At 36.7% G+C, this 19,112-nt stretch overlaps 2 protein-coding genes across 10 annotated transcripts in view; one reads left to right on the forward strand and one right to left on the reverse strand.

The window, feature by feature from the left end:
• RPS6KB1 (ribosomal protein S6 kinase B1) overlaps positions 1 to 19,112 on the forward strand; it is an 80,321-nt gene that overhangs the window by 38,095 nt on the left and 23,114 nt on the right. For 3 of the 8 annotated variants that reach the window (XM_019431086.2, XM_019431087.2, XM_053893092.1), the window contains one exon: positions 466 to 2,522. The exons of 4 other annotated variants lie outside the window; for them this stretch is intronic. In XM_019431086.2, coding sequence (XP_019286631.1) covers positions 466 to 703 — 238 coding nt within the window. In that variant the 3' untranslated portion in view covers positions 704 to 2,522. Of the gene's footprint in view, positions 1 to 447; positions 2,523 to 19,112 lie in introns of those variants that run through there. One more of the 8 variants, XM_019431089.2, reaches the window with a different exon arrangement.
• RNFT1 (ring finger protein, transmembrane 1) lies at positions 6,468 to 18,375 on the reverse strand. Of its 2 annotated transcripts, none has more exons than XM_019431098.2 (9): positions 18,212 to 18,375; positions 16,076 to 16,428; positions 15,705 to 15,781; positions 14,539 to 14,639; positions 12,905 to 13,058; positions 12,289 to 12,447; positions 11,117 to 11,182; positions 8,005 to 8,106; positions 6,468 to 7,367 (listed from the first exon to the last, which is right to left on the reverse strand). In XM_019431098.2, the coding sequence occupies exons 2-9, from the start codon at positions 16,371 to 16,373 to the stop codon at positions 7,233 to 7,235; spliced, it is 1,092 nt and encodes a 363-aa protein (XP_019286643.1). In that variant the 5' UTR covers positions 16,374 to 16,428; positions 18,212 to 18,375; the 3' UTR covers positions 6,468 to 7,232. The 2 variants fall into 2 exon arrangements, with proteins under 2 accessions (XP_019286643.1, XP_019286642.1); XM_019431097.2 differs by having other exon boundaries at positions 15,971 to 16,428.

The following is a 19,112-nucleotide window of genomic DNA, read 5'->3' on the forward strand; positions in this document are numbered from 1 at the left end:
GAAGTAACATCTAAGAATGAAGAGAAAAAGCCACTCATACAAAAAATAGAAGTACAAGGGTGTTACAGGTACAGCAACAGCCCATGCAAAAGCCCCAAGGGAGGAAAAATCTTGGTCTTCATAATGAAAGGGTGGTCAACATTCCTGACATGTGAGTTTGTCTTAAATACATTTATCTTAAATGCAGTGGGAAGCTGTTTTAAGTAGGGAAGTACAATGACTTTAAAAAAAAAAAAAAAAGTATCATTGAGTATTTTACAGAGGCAGGTACAGAGATAAAGAGACCAGTTAGGAAATTCTAGCAGTTAGTCTAGAGGAGCAATGGCTCAAATTTAGCCTTTGTACTAATTCACACAAAAATAAAATTGAATGAAAATAAGTGTCATCCCTTTAAATGTAAGGGAAATATTTCCTGTTGAGATAATCCTTGAGATAAATGAATGATAGCTCTTCCTTGTCTTAAAGCCCAGTCAAATTTTCTCCTGGGGATTTCTGGGGAAGAGGTGCTTCAGCCAGCACGGCAAATCCTCAGACACCTGTGGAATATCCAATGGAAACAAGTGGAGTAGAGCAGATGGATGTGACGATGAGTGGGGAAGCTTCAGCACCACTTCCCATACGACAGCCGAACTCTGGGCCATACAAAAAACAAGCTTTCCCCATGATCTCCAAACGACCAGAGCACCTACGTATGAATCTATGACAGAGCAATGATTTTAATGAATTTAAGGCAAAAACAGGTGAGGAAGGGATATGTGAGCATCCTGTAAAGTGAAACAAGAAAGCTCAAAATGACAGTCTTGAAGAGTCAGTGTCATTACATTGAACACTTTGGACAGAGGAAAAATAAACATGGATTTTAAAAAAATCAATCAATGGTGCAAAAAAAAAAAAAAACTTAAGCATAATAGTATTGTGGAACTCTTAGGCACATCAATTGATTCCTAGCGACATCTTCTCAACCTTATCAAGGATTTTCATGTTGATGGCTCAAAACTGACAGTATTAAGGGTAGGATGTTGCTTCTGAATCACTGTTGAGTTCTGATTGTGTCGAAGAAGGGTTATCCTTTCATTAGGCAAAGTATGAAATTGCCTGTAATACTTGCAACTAAGGACAAATTAGCATGCAAGCTTGTTCAAACTTTTCCAGCAACATGGAATCAAAGACAAAAGAAACTTAACAGTTGATGTTTTACGTGCAAACAACCTGAATCTTTTTTTTATATAAATATATATTTTTCAAATAGATTTTTGATTCAGCTCATTATGGAAAACATCCCAACTTTAAAATGCAAAATTATTGGTTGGTGTGAAGAAAGCCAGACAACTTCTGTTTCTTCTCTTGGTGAAACAATAAAAATGCAAATGAATCATTGTTAACCACAGCTGTGGCTCGTTTGAGGGATTGGGGTGGACATGGGGTTTATTTTCAGTAACCCAGCTGCAATACCTGTCTGTAATACTAGGAAAAAAAAAATCTATTTAATCATTTCTACTTGCAGTACTGCTATGTGCTAAGCTTAACTGGAAGCTTTGGAATGGGCATAACTTGTATGTCCTACATTGCATCCTTGTCCTGGGCCTGCATTGCACTGGAAAAATATCGCCCCCTGTTCTTATACCAGTATTTGGTTCAAGACGCCAAATATTTTCAGCCTATGGCTGAAGAAGGATGGAAAAGAGGATAAAATACATACTGAGGGCAGTAAAGTGAGGGAGAGAGGGAGATCCAGGGGAAGAGGGTGTTATCATGTTCCACTCTCTATGTCTAATCTCTTTACAGCAAATTGTTAAGATTTTAAGTTTTACTTTTAACTGTTTTTGCTGTCTACCTTCCTTACATTTTTTTCCTCAGCAGTTTCAAAAGGAAAAAGAGTTTCTTCTATACTGGGGCTACATTTTTTGATTGTAAAAACATTTGATGGCCTTTTGATGAATGTCTTCCACAGTGAATAAGAAAACTTAGTGGTTTAATTTAGGAAACATGTGAACAAGACATTATGTTTTTGAAATTGTAACAAAATCTACATAAGTGGTATACAGGTACAAAGAATAAAAATAAAGGTAACTTTACCTTTCTTAAATACTTCCTGCCTTAAAGAGCGCATTTCCATGACTTTAGCTGGTGAAAGGGTTTAATATCTGCAGAGCTTTATAAAAATACATTTCAGTGCATACTGGTATAATAGATGATCATGCAGTTGAGTCTTATCACCTCCTTTTGTTATAATGTCTTCTGAGTGTGCAAAGTCAATTTGTAATATTTTGCAACCCTACAATTTTTTTAAATAGTTGCTGCTTGCTATGTTCTTCAAACCTTTTTGAGCCATAGGATCCAAGCCATAAGATTCTTTATGCATGTTGAATTCAGTCAGAAAAGAGGAAAGCTTTGCTTATTTAAATGGCAATTCAAGTGAGATGAGATGAAATCTTATGACACTGAGCAAAATAGAACCATGAAAAGTGATTGGAAATATACCTTTTCAATTTTGGCAATAAATGAAGAAATTGGTAACAGTTCATCTTTGGACAGAAAGCCTTTTATTTTTTTATTTATTTTTTTATTTTATCACTTCCTCTAGACCCCCTCCTCCCTTATTGCAGCAGCCTACTGAGAACTTTGTAATTGTAGCTAGTAAATTAGAAGCTACAATAAATGATAAGGGCAGAAATTGTACTTAACTTGCAGAGCTTTGTTCTATGACAGTTGATGTCTGAAAAACTAGAACCCAAAAACTATGGTGATAAGTATAGACTTTCTTTCAGATTGTAAATGACTTGTGCTACTCTGATACTTGTTTTCAAATGTGTTTACTAACTGTAGTGTTGACTGCCTAACCAAATTCCAGCAAAATTTTTACCCTAAAATATTCCTCCTCAGTCCTATTTGCTAGTAACATTTGCACTGTGATTGGCTGGCTATATAACCACCCCATAGTTAAACTATTTTCATAATTAGCACTGCCAGCAGTAGTGGCACACACCGCAAATTTTCTGCATAAAATGCATTAATTACATATTTACCATCCATACAAATAGCTTTCAGACTTAATATTGAGTGAAATTAATTTCCTGTGCTGAGGCAAGTTCACTGAAAAATTGTTTTATAAATGGATATCCCTACTCTGACTGTGAAACATGTCAAGTGCCACTTTTAGTGTCACAGACAGAAAGCACACACCTATGCAATATGGCTTACCCTATATTTATTTGTAAAAATCCAAGCATAGTTCAAAATGTATGATGTCAATATTACTAGTCTTAAGTTTCTAAGAGGATTCTTTATGATTATTCCAGGTAAGTGTATAAAAGAGATTAAGTGCTTTCCTTTCATCACTCGATTATTTTCTTTAAAACCAGCTATTACAGGATATTTTTTTACTTTATACATGTTGTTTTTTAATTAAAATCACTGAGAACTGAACTCTACTAATTTTGATTTTATAAGGTTTGTAGCATTACAGAATAAACTGGGATTTATAAACCAGCTGTGATTAACAATGTAAAGAATTATTGAACTTGAACCAGATATTTTGGAAAATTATATTATTTCTTTTTCCCCTTTATGGTCTCACGTAATTTGAATCCTTCAAGGAGACTTTTTTCCATACTATTTTTTGAGATAGAAGATAATTGGGGGGTGGGAGGTAAGAATGCATGTATGATACTCCATAAATTCAACATTCTTTAATAAATGATTATAAGCAATACGCATCTTCGATAGTATCAATATACTGAGCCTTCAATTTTATTTTAGTTTAAAGAAAGATTTTTTTTTTTAATGTTTATTTTTGAGGGAGAGAGAGAGAGAGTGCGAGTGGGGCAGGGGCAGAGAGAGAGGGAGACACAGAATCTGAAGCAGGCTCCGGGCTCTGAGCTATCAGCACAGAGCCTGATGCAGGGCTCGAACTCACAAACTGTGAGATCATGACCTGAGCTGAAGTCGGATGCTTAACCAACTGGGCCACCCAGGCGCCCTGAGCCTTCGATTATATATTTAATGTAGGACCTATTTTGGTTAGTCAGTCATGTGGTTCCTAGTCTACAAGGGTTAGATCTAAGAATATTCCCATGAGAAATGTTGAATTTATGAAGAATGGATTTTGAGGCTTTGAAAATGGTTAATTTCTCAAAAACATCAGTATCCAAACATCTACCCTTTTTCATAGGAGTAGACACTAGCAAGCTGGACAAAATAATCATAAAAGTATTTGTCACACCATGACCTGTGGTCTGTTACTGATTGATATAAAACTTTTGTGTGTGATTCTTAATTTATCACTACAGCACAAATGTTATCTCAGTGGATTATTTGAAGTAACATCTGAAAAATGGGTTCATCTGTGTTCTTTAATTATTTTATTCCTGTCCCAAGTTGGCTTTGCATCTATCAGAGTAAATATTAAGCTGCCTTATTAGGAGTGCTATGAGGGTAACACATTTTTCTGCTTTTCATCTTGTATTTAGTTTACTGTATTAAGTATTTGATTTCGGATTGAATGAATGTAAATAGAAATTAAATGCAAATTTGAATGAACATAAAATAGAAGTGATTTTTTTTTTAAATCCACAGATAGGAAGAAATAACTATCAGGTGCACAAATGGTTTCAATAATTATTTTCATTAATATACCAGATATGTTCAGGTTCTCATATTTAGTAACTACTTATATATATGAGGACTAACAGTTGTAAAAACTTTCTGCTGAGAAATTGAAGCTACTTAAATATATAACAAGTTTTAGTACTAATATATATTAGATGTTACACACTTGTAATTTCCAAGTTCTGTCCAATAGTTGAATTGGTTACTTAAAAAAAAGCTCATGTGAAAAATTATGTGAAACTAGTTTCATTACAGATACACTAGGAAGACTTTCTTGTCCTAACAAGTTTGTTCAGCCACACTTGTCAACAACATTTGATCATTGGGTGTGTATGTGCTACATAATGTCATGCCCCAAATCTGTTTTTAACTAATGTCTCAACATATCTAGTGTAAGATGGGTGTTTTGTATAAGCCACTTATTTGAGGCAATTCTATCACACTTGGATGATTTCTCTATAGAAGTTCTCAAACTGACTTTTTTATTAAACATAGTTGCAGCTCCTTTTTTTTTTTTTTTTTTTTTTTTTTTTTTTTTTGAGAGAATGTGAGCAGGGGAGGGACAGAAAAAAAGGGGAGAGAATCCCAGGCAGTCAGTGCAGAGCTTGACACAGGGCTCAAATTCACCAACTGTGAGGTCATGACCTGCACTGAAACCAAGAGTCGGACTGAACCACCGTGGTGCCCCATAGAGTTGCAGCTCTTAATGCTGATAAAACGATCTTTAAGAGGGTGTGATCTGAGTTCACAGAATAAGTGGGTTTTTGAATCCCTATTCCCATTTTTGAGGTGAAAGAGTTTAAGTAGAGAAATGCTTCCAGTTCATTAGTGTTATTGGTAGATGGCATAGCTCTCCTATTACATTTCCCCCCCACCCCCCACCCCTTTTAAATTCATATGAACTGCTTTCTTGTTAATTCATTAGGAACAAAAACCCATCTGCCTATCATGGACCTCCTTTTTATTAAATCATCTTAAGAAACAAAGCTATCCATATAGCCACAGAGTAAGAAGAGTAGGTAGGTATTTTAATAGGGCTGAAATAACCCATGTAGTAAGATGTTATTCTTGTGTTCATGATAGGAATTCAACACACCTCTTTCGCACCCAAATTCTAATCTCAAATTGTCTTTCTCACCTATCTCCTACTGTATACCTAAATAACTTGCCTCACCACAGTCAAGAAGGTGATTTAAGGCCAAATAAGCTTGTTTCAATATTTGCAACTGTTCTCAAATTAGATAATAGATTTAAATATGTCCTCACTGAATAGAAACAGTTGTACTTATAACCTGGCAGTATTTACCTATAGGAAAAATAGTTACAGGCTTTCTAATGTTCTTGTGTCAATTTGGGTGGCCATACAGGCATGAAAGTGGCTTTATCTGTAGCTGGTTGGTCACTATCCTTATATTAATCCATATTCTGGTTCAGACTTTGTCTTAATACTGCCAGATTTGTTTTCTACCTCCCAGCTCCTCCTTTCCAGTATCTTTTCCTTGGGTGCAAACTGATTAATGGTAATTGAAATAATGGGCAGAAGTTATACTCTAGATGTAACTAGCCTTTCATACTTCTGTTATAGATTTGATTCTGCCTTAAAGGTTTCATGGGGAGAGAGAAAATGCCTCATTCCCTTTTCCATTACCCTGCACAAATACCTAGAGGCAAACAAACCACACTATCCAAAGCTTTTGGTGCAAGCCTCTGAGTGCAAACTTTAATCTCCCAAGTAACAGTGACTTAAGCATAAGATTCCAAAACTCTTTGGAGAAGATTAGTTATAAGGGGAATTCTTTTGTAAGAGTTTGAGTGGGTCTTATTTGTCATATTATTGAAATCATCAGTGGAGCCAGCTATTTGTAATTCATGTCAATTATTTTAATAGTTACTTCAAGATAGTTCATGGCACTATACAAAAAGCAAGATCATGAACATTAAAGCTGACAGAAGGATTGTATGTATGAGGTCCACAAACAATGAGTTCAAATAATCTATTCTCGATTGCTGATCATCTTACAGAGAACAATACAATATTAAAATATATCATCCTCAGTAAATTTAATCTTCACTTAGAAAATCTGATTGTTTACAGGTAAAAAATAGTATTTAGAACTTTCATTTAAAAATACAAACTTTATGCAAATTTAAGAATTTTTAGAATGGGAATTATAAAAGTCAATGCTAAAGAAAATTCTACTTTCAGATAATGTGTATCTTAAAATATTATGAAAAATATTCTTTATTCTGAAAACAATGTCAGGAAAGAATACCTGAGTTCCTCCAAAATCACTAGTTTTAGTTACCCAATTGACATTTTGGTAACATTAATGAGAAAACATTCACAATTTAACACTGCAACCACCTGTCAAATAATTAGGACAGGATAAATGTTCCATATTCATTAGGTCGAACATTACTTACATATTTTTTAAAACATAAGGTTCTTTCATTTAATCTTTTGATAAATTAGATTACACACTTAAGTCTTACTATAATAGTCTAAAATCATTTGGAAACATTTTCCTTAATGTCTAGTCCTGAAAACCCATTCTAATGTCTTTATCAATTGTCAGTGTAACCAAATAAAATTAGTGTTTTGTGGCCTTCATAGTTTATACAACTTAGTATATCTGAAGGTGGGATGAAGTGGCTCCATCTTTCCATTTGTTTATATGGTCTGAGATCACAGTTCTGCACAGTGGACATGTTTTCTCTCGATTAAACCATAAGGTAATGCATTCTTCACAAAATATATGCTGTAAAGGAATTAAGAATTAGATTTTATACTTAACATTTTAATTTTAAAATCATCACATTGCAAAGAATCATACTTTAGAGCTGAAAGGAATTTTGGAGAGCACTAATCCCTTCATTTTACAAATGAGAAAACAAAGTACGACATTCAAGAACACAAAGCGGTATTAGTGGTAGAGCCACTAGTGTTCTTTTGACTATACTATTCAACTACTTTTAATAAGATATAAGCTATCCCTGGGTAATAACTTTAAGATCAAGTATTATGACCTCCTGTCTTAAAGTGTTTGAGAATAACTGCCATAAAGTATAGGAAAGGGACTTACACGATCCAATAACAAATGCTGGTATTCTTAAAGACTAGTAACCAGTTGTTAAGAGTAGCCTGTTTTCAAGTCATTTTCGTATCCAGTCTGCCATCTGAATTATTTTTCCCCCACATACCCTCCTCTGCATACAAATCATTAGAACATAAGGAACAAGGTTTAGCTAATCTACCAAACCCCTGATTATAGGGAAGAAATTTCTAGTATGTGCCCTGAATGCTACTTTATGCTAAACATTGCAGATTTTTCCTTGTAGCTAACATAAATATGACAGAGAAATGCTGTATTTGGTATGCTTAACAAATCTACTTACCTGACAGATGAGCAGAACTGGTTTTTGAAATTCAGCTTGACATACTGAACAAATATCATCCACATCTGAACACTGTCTCTTGCTGGCAGCCACTCCGTAACTCTGTGAAGATAAAAAGTTCTGTTTATCTACAAATCTTTCTTTCCTGTTCCTCAAATACATAGGTGATGCTGTATTTCTCAAATCTCCCTTGAACTAGGCATTTGAAAACTCTGCCGAAGGATACAAACATTTCAAAACTGAACTACGTATGCAGAACCATGTGTGTCTTGGATTGCATGCACCAAGATGGACTCATTAGATACACAATAGGATCTTGGAAGATGGTTAGATTTATTGGATTCCCACATGATAGTGCTAGAAATTCAACGGACTTAAGAGACTAAGCAATCTGAAATATAATTACTATAAAATCTACATTCATGTATTATGTGGCCCATATTGCCAAATAACCCACATATTACCTATAGCAGTGGTTCAAAAGAGTCCATTCAGAGCTTGGCTGCCTGAATGTAAGTCATGTGGAGATAGCTTTAAAAATAGATTTCTGTGCTCCACACTGGAGATTGACTCAATAGGTCCAAACATACTGTTATAATAAGACCCAGGAGTCTAATATTTTAAAGTTCTCTAGGTGAATTGAACGTAAAGAAGTTTTGGGGACCACTGAACATGTCCTGTTACTGAATTTAAAAATAATTTGAATTGTCATCCTTAATTATCACAAGTCAGAGAACACTTAGTACTAGGAAAAAATAAAATTTTACAAAAGAACCAGTATTGGAAAATGTCACAGACAGAGTTGTACTGTCAAAACTAACAGACTAACACAATTTCTTAAATTTTCTTTTCTCCTACTACAGTCCTTAAAAGTTCTTGATCTGTTTAAGATCTTAATAACTTCCTCACCAAATTCAATAGAATGTAGTCATTAACTAGACGTGAGAAGATTTTACAAATGAGATCACCTTTTTGTAGAAATGAGGAAAGGGTGGCTGAAGAGAAGTAAGTACACCCAAGTTCAGTTATGGTAATGAGAGCAAAGCATGACTTGACTCAACAACCTAAAGCTAGGATCTAAACTTCTTTCACTAAATACTGAGAGTTAACAAAATCAAACTAAAATTCAAAGGATAAAAATATTTAAAAGTAAGATTTCTGTTTTGGGTCTGGTGATGTTCAAGATTCCAGAAACAAATCAGGATACTGATGGATGATCCTGGTGCCAATTTACCTTCATTAAAATGTCATTTAGCAGAGTACACTGCAGATACAGAAGCTGACAGCTTTTAAAACAGCACTCCTTGGGCACCTGGGTGGCTCAGTCAGTTGAGTGACTCTTGGTTTCGGCTCATGTCATGATCTCATGGAGGTCGAGCCCCACATGAGGCTCTGTGCTGACAGTGCAGAGCCGGCTTGACATTCTCTCCCTCTTTCTCTGCCCCTCCCCTGCTCGCTCTATCAAAAATAAATAAGCTTAAAAACAAAACAGCACTCCCGTCTGGGATTTTGCAGACTCCCTTCAGGTGAAGACCTCTCTTAATGGTGATTGCCATTTCTCTGGCAAAGTTAAGGAACATGTGTATATGTGTATTCCTGAGAGACTCAAGAATAAATCAAAGAGTATCAATGACTATGATTTCTCTTTATGCCTTACAGAGAAAGAATATCAAAGTATTTTAGCACAAGCGTTACTAAATTATAGTAAAATGGTTGGTACTCCTATAATCAATTGAATAAACTCCATCAAAATGGAATTCTCAATTTTATTATATCTTGTCTAAAGAGAGAAGTCTGAATAGGATGCAGCCAAACTTGTTATTAAATTCCTAGCTCTAGGGGCACCTCGCTGGCTTAGCTGGTTGAACGTGCAACTCTTGATCTTGTAGTTGTGAGCTCACTTTAAAAATGAAAAACATTACTAGTTCTATCTAGCCAAAGAGTGTCCACATATAAGTACTGAGAACCTTTGAGACTACTAAATAGCAAATGAGCCTCTCTCTGCAATTTGTAACATCAGTGGAATCACGTAATAATCAAGTTTATAGTTGACACTGGAGTCTCAACTTATTGTTAAATAAATGAGAACTTACTTGAGAACTTGTGCATACAGAATTGACTACTGGTGGGGAAATTTTTTCAGTAAGAAAATTTCAAGGGGTATTTTTGGTAATGAGTTTTTCTCAAATTAACAATGAGCACTCTTACAGGAGCTGAATAAGAACTTAATGGAAGTACACAAACCCACCACTTGTGAATTTTTTAAAAAGGAAGAGGAACAAAAGTTCATGACAAGATTTTTATGGGAATGTATATAAATCCTTACATCAAGTGATTTGAAGGGCAAGAGGCATATTCAAAAATATAGGCACTGCATCAACTATCAGGTAGTTGTCAACATGCAAGTCATAGAGGGGTGTCTGGATGGCTCAGTCACTTAAGCATCCGGCTCTTAATTAGGCTCAGGTCATGATCTCAGGGTTCATGAGATCAAGCCTGGCATCAGGCTCTATGCTGATAGCACAGAACTACTTGGGATGCTCTCTCTGTCCCTTCCCCATATCCACACATGCTTTCTCTCTCTCTCTCTCTCTCTCTCTCTCTCTCTCTCTCTCTCTCAAAATAAGCATTAAAAAAAAAAGGAACTGATTATAGCCCCATGTGCCAGAGTACTAAAAAAGCATGTAATTATGAAATCCACACCTTTTTTTTTTTAAAGTAAGCTCTACACCCAACGTGGAGCTTAAACTCAAGAACTAAGATCAAGAGTCACATGCTCTGCAAACTGAGCCCACCAAGTGCCCCATGAAATCCATACTTGTAAAATTTATGAACTAAAACATTTTTATAATGAAGAAAGGTAGGGGCGCCTGGGTGGCTCAGTCAGTTGAGCAGTTAACTTCAGTTCGACTTTGGCTCAGGTCATGATCTCATGGTTTGTGAGTTCGAGGTGCGTATCAGGCTTGCTCTTGTTAGTGCAGAGCCTAATTCAGATCCTCTGTTCCCCCTCTCTCTCTGCCCCTGCCCCACTTGCACTCTCACTCAAAAATAAATAAACCTTAAAAAAAAAAAAAAAGGTAAAAAGTGTTTTTAACTGATAAAAAGTACTTACTGGTCGTGTAAAAAATATTCGCAAAACCCGTCGGAAAGTTCTCAGATGTCCAAAAAAGTCCAAAAGCTGAAAGAGGAAGTAAGAATTCCTGAATTCAAAGAGCCCTATCTGTTAAACCTAGAGGGGCACCAGGGTGGCTTGGTCAGTTAAACGCCTGACTTTGGCTCAGGTCACAATCTGGAGATTAATGGCTTCAAGCTCCCCATCAGACTCTGTGCTGACACCTCAGAGCCTGGAGCCTTCTTCTGATTCTGTGTCTCCCTCCCTCTCTGCCTCTCCCCTCTTCTCATGCGCATGCTCTCTCTCTCAAAAATATACATCAAAAGGCACCTGGGTGGCTCAGTTGGTTGAGTGTCTGACTTTGGCTCAGGTCATGATTTCATGGTTCTTGAGTTAGAGCCCCACGTGGGGCTCTGTGCTGACAGCTTGAGCCTGGAGCCTGCTTTGGATTCTGTGTGTGTGTCTCTCTCTCTGCCCCTCCCCCACTCATGTTCTGTCTCTCAAAAATAAATAAATGTTAAAAAAATTTTTTTTAATCTATACATATAAAATTTTTTTTTTAAAAACCCCAGAGATTAAAGCTCAAATCCCATCATATCAAATACTGGTATTAACGTAATGCTCATTGCGTATTCACTTCATTGTAAATATATTTAAAGTCCATTATGGAATATTTTACTCCATTTACTGATTTCAGCCAACTTTTTATCTTCCACTCCTCTCCACCCATTTGCCCATCCTCCCATCCCTTTTATAGATTTCAGCCAACTCTTGACCAAAATGAAGTACATGTGAATAGAGTTACAATTTAGTTAAGACAAATATAACTGTCAAAGACCAGGCACTTTTAAAGTAGCTTTTTAAAAGTTTCATATTAATTTGAGGGGAGGAGGATAGTATTTTTGTGTATGACAGATGCTACTGTTGGGGATGAATATGTTCTATTCTACCCATGCTATCTGGAGCTCCACTGTCCCAATTAAATGTAAGAACCACTAGATTAAGATAAAGACATATATTTCCATTTTTCCATTTCTAAACAGATACAGAACCTGTCATTACTTCAAACTAGTGATATAAACTATAAGACAGTCAAGGGGAAAAGCAGTAGTATGTAAAATCTGTCATCATCATATGAATCATACAATGACAAGATTTATAACATTACCTACTTTTAGTATGAGGTAGAGTAAAGCCAGCAATATCCCAAGACTCCGTCTAGTCATATTACCAAACTCCCCATAGCTTATAAAGTAACGAAACCAAACTGGTATGGGAACAAAAGTTCGGTAATACTGACATAATTCTTCTAAAAGCATATACCAGTAACCCTAAAAAGAAAGGAAAAAGAAAACAGGGCTATATAAGCTACTTACATAGCACAAATATTTCATATTGGATTGAGATCATCATGAGTACATAGCACAACTCAATTATAAAATTTTTACTGAATATGAGAAAAAACACATGAAAAACTGCCTGTAGTCAGTTATAAATAACTAATTGATAAAGCCCTGGAGGAGAATGGAAGTACAATCTAAATAGTATTTTTCTATATGTGATGTGAGGATTATTCTGAAGCAATGTAATTCTGATTTTACAGAATTTGGAATAGATTATTTAAGTTCAGGTCTTTGAACAAATGGTCTCTAGTCTAAGGTAATACAGATAATTAAAATTAGGTTATTTAGGAAACTGAAAAGTTATAAAAGAGTCATTTCAACAAAGACTAAATAGTATTAATGTGGTTTGCTAATATTGTTCCAATAAAACATGTTGGTTTCTTACCTTGGATTTAAAAGGCATGATGAAAGAAGGCATCAACAAAATAAGGCATTTTAAGCCCATGAAGAGGAATTTCAGAATGAAGTCTGTAATTCCAACAATCCAAAGTACTTCCCAGAAGCTTGAATGGTCCAAAGTAGGATTTAAAAAAATTAAGCTACCAAGAGAAAAACATCAAAACTTACCAAAACAATATACAAAGGTCAAGTTTTGATAGGGGTTTTAAATTTGCTACCAAGTATTTTACTTTGATATGTAAAAAATGTGAGTTTGGCAAGATGTTAGAGTTCATGTAAATAAAATGGAAGATCATTTTGCTTAAAGGGACTTTTCAAATGTTTGAATTTCAAATCTTTCCTCCATAGAATAAAGAAAAAGAACAGTCTTTCTAGCATGTCATGGCTGGAAAGCTACCCTGTAATCTAAAGAATTCACTAAATACTAGACGTCCACCATTCTCTTCTCAACCAATTCCAATCAGGGTTCCATCTCCTTTCCACTGAATTGGTTTTGTCAAGATCACCAATTCCTTCTGTCTTGCTAAACTCAAAGGTCACTTCTCGTTTTCCATCTTCCCTCCCTGAATTATTTTCTTCTTAGACTTCTAACATCACACTTTCCTAGTTATTCTCATTATGTAACTGATGGTTCCTTAAATATCCTTTGCTGCTCCTCCTCTGATTAATGTCCAGTCCTGGGCCCTCTCCTCTGTCTACACTTTCTTTCCCTGATTAGTCTTCATGAATTCCATGGTTTTTAGGTCTATCAACCATCTGCTGGATACCACCAAAATTTAAAGCCCTAACTTTGACAATGAGCTCATGACATATAGCTACAATCACTTTAAGAGTTCTACATGGCCTCTCAAACTTTACATATTCAAAGCAAAACTGATCTTCCCCTCAAAACCAGTTCTCTTTCCAGTCTTTCCTAGCCCATAAATGAACCACCACCCAGCCAGTTGCTAAAACTAAATCCCAGGGGTCATCCTGGATTCTTACCTCCCATCAACACACCCAATCCAATTTGAGTGGTATTGGTTCCCTCTATACATTGTTTCCTAGATTTGTCCCATCTCTCCCAACTCCGCTAAAACCAGGACTTCTAATCATCGGATTAAAGCTAAAAATTAAGAACACTTCCATCTGACCTGGAAACTTAACAACTATCCTTTAGTAAGTCTTCTTGCTTCTAGAAACAAAGATCATGTGTTCTTACCCACCCCCCCCCCACAAGTAACTAAGAGAAGTGACAGACATGTTAATTAGCTTGATTGTGATAATCATTTCACAATGCATACATATGTCAAAACATCATGTTTACATCCTGAATACATACAATTTTGTCAAAAATAAATAAAAATTTAAAAAGACCACCACCAACACCTAACGGTGTTTAAAACCACTGATTATATAAGTAAAAATCTAAGTATCGAAAACTAAAATAGTACCTGCTATGAGCCAAGGCACTTAGTATACAAATCTGAGTAAGTCATTTAGAGCTATTATCTTGGAAGGAGAGGGACCGGTAAAAATTGAACTCTAACAATAAGTATGTGTAAGTTAAGATACATACAAAGTGCTATGGAATAAATTTTTACATAAAAAATATGATTGTGTATTTGTACCTCAAATTACCTGTAATAAAGTGACTGAGAATGAAAAGTGTAATATAAAAGAACAGAAGATCCTGCTAAGAATACCAGTAACCAAGCACACTGAATCTTGGAGCACCTTTCCTGAAAAATAAACAATTTTATAATTTGTTATTATGAATTATGCCAGAGTTATAAATATCACTTAACTATTTTACTTTAAGGACTAATTTGTGAACTTAGAACATTTTAGTAGATTAATCTTAATAAAAATATAGTTAAATTGTACATCATTGCACTCTATGAATCTTTAATGAACAGAACAGAATATTTAAACAAATTTTTAAATTACAGTTTTCTTCACTATATAAAAACAATACTCACATTACCCAGGTTTCAAAGAAGCCAAATCTACAAAATGACATAAAAGAACCATCCAAGTACAAACTTTACCTCTACTGCTCCCTATTTTTGCCTCCCTGACAAAACCGAACTTTAAAAAATACTAGGTTGTCAGGACTTAGAAAAATAACTAAAAATTTTCAATTCAGTAATATTTTAACAAGGTAATTTGTTATTAATCTTACTTTTAAAATTGTCTTAATTACTAGTTTAATTTAAACCCTGAATTAAATTTTTATGGTTTGGTAGATTCTAACTACAAATATCCAGGTCAGAATGCTGATCCTTTACACAGATACAGCCCTTTAAAGTTGCTTGAAGGTGAAATTTTATAAACTAATCCCATTTTTTCCAGTAACGTATATGACTAATAATTTATAATTTATATTATGGAAAAACTTCTTGGGCATAATTTTCTTTAAAAAAGGGAGCCCTAATAGTTCGATACCCATTCAATGTACATTTTATTGAACTATTTTAGATCTTCTAGGGCAACAGGTGAAGTTTTTAATGATGGTAAAATTTACTCAAAATATGAAGGCACTTAACAAATCAGATCAAATAGTGCATTCTAAACCTTTTAATCTTATCTAGTTTTTCTATCAGGGATTCAACATACAAAGAAAATAAGGTGAAACAATTTATCAGGACAGATCATTTAGATAACAAAATTTAATATATCATGGGTGCTATAACATGTTTGTCAAGAAAATGATCTTAATTCCTATTTCTCTCAAAAGTGAGTATATAATTAATTGTACAGAGAGAAACATTTAATGTTTTTTTTAAGTTACTTGTTATACTTACTCTTAGAAAAACCTGATTTACAATGCTTTTGTTTGCATACATAAAAGTTGTAAGCAGCCCAATTCCAAGAGAAATTCCTGTTAGGAAATAAGTTCCAGTTAATTGAAAGAAAAAAAAATCCAAGAGTTAACACAATAACATGAATTTACAGGAAACATACAATTTTCAAAGCTAACAAAATACAGAGGTTCAAGGAGATTACCAATAAGGAAATAAAATTTACTGAATTTAGCAATGAAACAATGCAATGTTTTATTATACCCTACCTGTTATATGCTGCATAACAAGTTTGACACCCAGAATCAAAATATATGGAAGACTTTTGTGCAACCACTTGAAGAGATATCGGAATTCTGAGAAAGAGCTACTACCATGATCTCCAGACTCTGTGGCAGTATCATCAGACTGCCTTGCTTCATTGTGGGAGTGACTCCGTAAGCGACTATGTATACATCCATGAGTACAGCTATGGACACTTGACCTTATATTTCTGGAGCTTGGATTTTCAGCACATTCTTTAGGTATGGAGTTTATCTGGATATGAACATCTCCAGAATGAAGACAAGAACCTTCTCCTGTCAATCTTGTATGAACACACTGGGAAGCTGAGGCATCCTCACTGCCTGCAGCTCCTGGAGGGCTGTGCAGTTGGCTACAGTTGGCTTGCATGACCCTTGAATACTTTTTCTGTGATCCAGATTTCTTTGCTTCAGGGCTCGGTCTCCTAAAAATAAAAAATCAGAAAATATTCTAAGTGAACAATTAAATACAGGCAATATATTGTTCAGTAGGAATCCTTTATTCACTACAGGACAGGCCAACAGTCCCAGTAGATGAATTATCTTCAGGTTATCCATCACTTTTAACTAGACATCTCTCTTCCCTTAATGTCAAGGCTCTGCTGCAGTACTCAAACTATTTTTTAGGGAACATCTGCTACAAAAAAAATTGAGCTTCAGATGCCCCCTTCTCTAATGACAGAAGGAAACAGCAAAATAGTCAAAGTATGGGTGCCCAGCAGATGTTAATAATGTACTAATACTCATTCATACTTGGATACTTCAGGACATTTACTCTGCCCAACTGAAGCAGTTTCATCTCCGGTGGAGATTCTACATTTCCTAAGAGTAAACAGTATTTTTTAATGCTTTGAAAGGCTAAGGAGAAAAAAAACATTAAATCTTAATGCCTTTTAAAGTATCATCATGGATGGGGCGCCTGGGTGGCTCAGTCAGTTGAGCGTTGGACTTCAGCTCGGGTCATGATCTCATGGGTTCATGAGTTCAAGCCCTGTGTTGGGTTCTGTGCTGACAGCTCGGAGCCTGGAGCCTTTTTCGGATTTTGTGTCTTCCTCTCTCTGCCCCTCCGCTGCTCGTATGCTCTCTCCCGCTCTCTCTCGCTTTCAAAAATAAACATTAAAAAAAATTTTTTTAAGTATCATCATGGAGAACTAATAATAAACATTTCACTTAAGTGACCTACAGATTTGCGTTTATGCTGAAATAGCTTTCCCAAGGCTGAAAAGATTTCTAATGATTAATACCAGAAGTATTACCTTCCCCCAGAAAAGAATGCTACCCAAACACCTTTAAATTTGGGACACTTGGGGAGTCGCTATGTAATTGCCAGGTAGGTAACTCTTTAGTCTGTGTAAAGATCATTATATAGTCTGCCCATTAAAAATGCCACCATTGGGGCGCCTGGGTGGCTCAGTCGGTTGAGCGTCCAACTTCGGCTCAGGTCATGATCTCATGGCTTGTGAGTTCGAGCGTCGGGCTCTGTGCTGACAGCTCGGAGCCTGGAGCCTACTACGGATTCTGTGTCTCCCTCTCTCTCTGCCCCTCCCCCACTCACGCTCTGTCTCTCTCAAAAATAAATAAACATTCAAAAAAAAATTTTTTTTAATTAAAATAAAATAAAAATAAAAATGCCACCATCATTGGGGGTTGGGAGGTGGGAAAGAAAAAGGACACTGGCAGGAAAGGATCCCTAAATTACCAGTGTGGCAGTCTTCGAAGATGCCAGAGTCGTAATGACAGCAGACGACACGCTGAGCCTTATCCCTGACTGCCGTTTTTATAGGAGGAAGCTAGGATTAATGTCAGGATATGTTCTGCCATTCTATTTCTTTCTGAAGTCTAACCTTTTTTTTTTTTTTTCCAATTACTGTATGGTGGTGTGGTTTTTAAATGATTTTCACTAAAGCCTTTCACCGATGCTCTGAAGCCACAGGTGCTATTTATTCCCTCAAACCTCTGAAGACTGACGTTGGACGGGACAATTTCTGTATCTTTTCCCATAAATAAAAACGTAGAACCTTCCCACTTTCCTCCAAGCACAAGCAAGAAGGGCACGAAAAAGTAAGAAAAATAAACGCACAAAACTCTTCCGGAATCCCCAGGACAGAGTTTTCCACCCACGTTCGAGCTTCGAGTACCTCACTTACTCTCCCAGAGCCCATTCGCCTTGGCCCCTCGCTTCCTCGGCCCGCTTCCCCCAGGCCTTACCTCTCATGACGAAGAGTGAACGGTACTCCCGGCAGCGACTGTGGGGACACCGGGAGACCCCTCCTCGAGGCCTTCGGTCAAGGCCATCACCTTCAAACCCCACCACCGGCAAACCCAACCGAGCTCGCTGGTGGCGGCGGCGCGCGCGCTCCCCGGACGTCCTCACGCGCGCGTGCCCGCTCCCCGCGCAACGCGTCCTAGGACTGGCTGCGCCAGCGACGCCGCCTGTGGGTGGTGGCTGTGGAGAGGAGTGGGTGCTGCCTGGGGACTTCCTGCAGGCGTCTGCATTAAACAATAAGCGGCCGTCACCTATGTGCGTGTTTCTGTGTAATCCGCCACATTCCTCAGAGATCTGGACGTTTTGAGATTAAACATATTTTGGCTTCGGGAACCTGCTCTCGGAGGAGAGGCCTGACGGTGGTGGTTGCCCTAGGCCGGCCCCAGCTCGTCCCGTGGGGTCCTGGGCGCCTCCCCTCTGGAGGCAGGCCACCCCCCTGGTCCGCTTCGCGCTCGTCTCCTGGGACCTGAGTTGGAGGAGCCACGTCTGCAAGGGGCTCGGGCGTCTCTAGAATAGCGGGGCGGAGCGAGAGCTTTCGGGTTTGGCGAGCTTAAGCCCTAACAGAGTTGTGGCTGGGCAGTGAAGTTTTAAGTGAACTGGGTTTTCGTTACTATCCTAAAGTTGCACTGTGTGAACTAGGCTCTGCCAAAATCCGAGCAGAGAAGCAAAGAAGTCGGAAAGAGATTTGGCGGTGGAAGTGGGAGATTTAAAAACGGTCTTGTATGAGGTATAATAGGAACTCTGCTATTTTCGCTATAAGTTCTAAAATGAAAAGTTTTTTTAAGAAAAAGCTTAAACAAAACAAAAGAAACGGAAAAGCCCACCTCTTGAGCCCTGGCCAAA

Source organism: Panthera pardus, unplaced genomic scaffold, assembly GCF_024362965.1.
Source record: "Panthera pardus isolate Hobbes unplaced genomic scaffold, ASM2436296v1 HiC_scaffold_3, whole genome shotgun sequence".
NCBI classification, from domain to species: Eukaryota; Metazoa; Chordata; class Mammalia; order Carnivora; family Felidae; genus Panthera; species Panthera pardus.

What these genes read in the sequence shown, in the direction of transcription:
- RNFT1 (XM_019431097.2), bottom strand. Translation starts at nt 16,373, where the DNA reads ATGCAAGCCAACTGTAGCCAACTGCACAGCCCTCCAGGAGCTGCAGGC. An exon ending in TACTCTACCTCATACTAAAA is followed by an intron (nt 11,183 to 12,288) that starts GTAGGTAATGTT and finishes TTCCTCTTTCAG; the next exon opens with CTTTTGGACTTTTTTGGACA. An exon ending in CAGTTCTGCTCATCTGTCAG is followed by an intron (nt 7,368 to 8,004) that starts GTAAGTAGATTT and finishes ATTCCTTTACAG; the next exon opens with CATATATTTTGTGAAGAATG.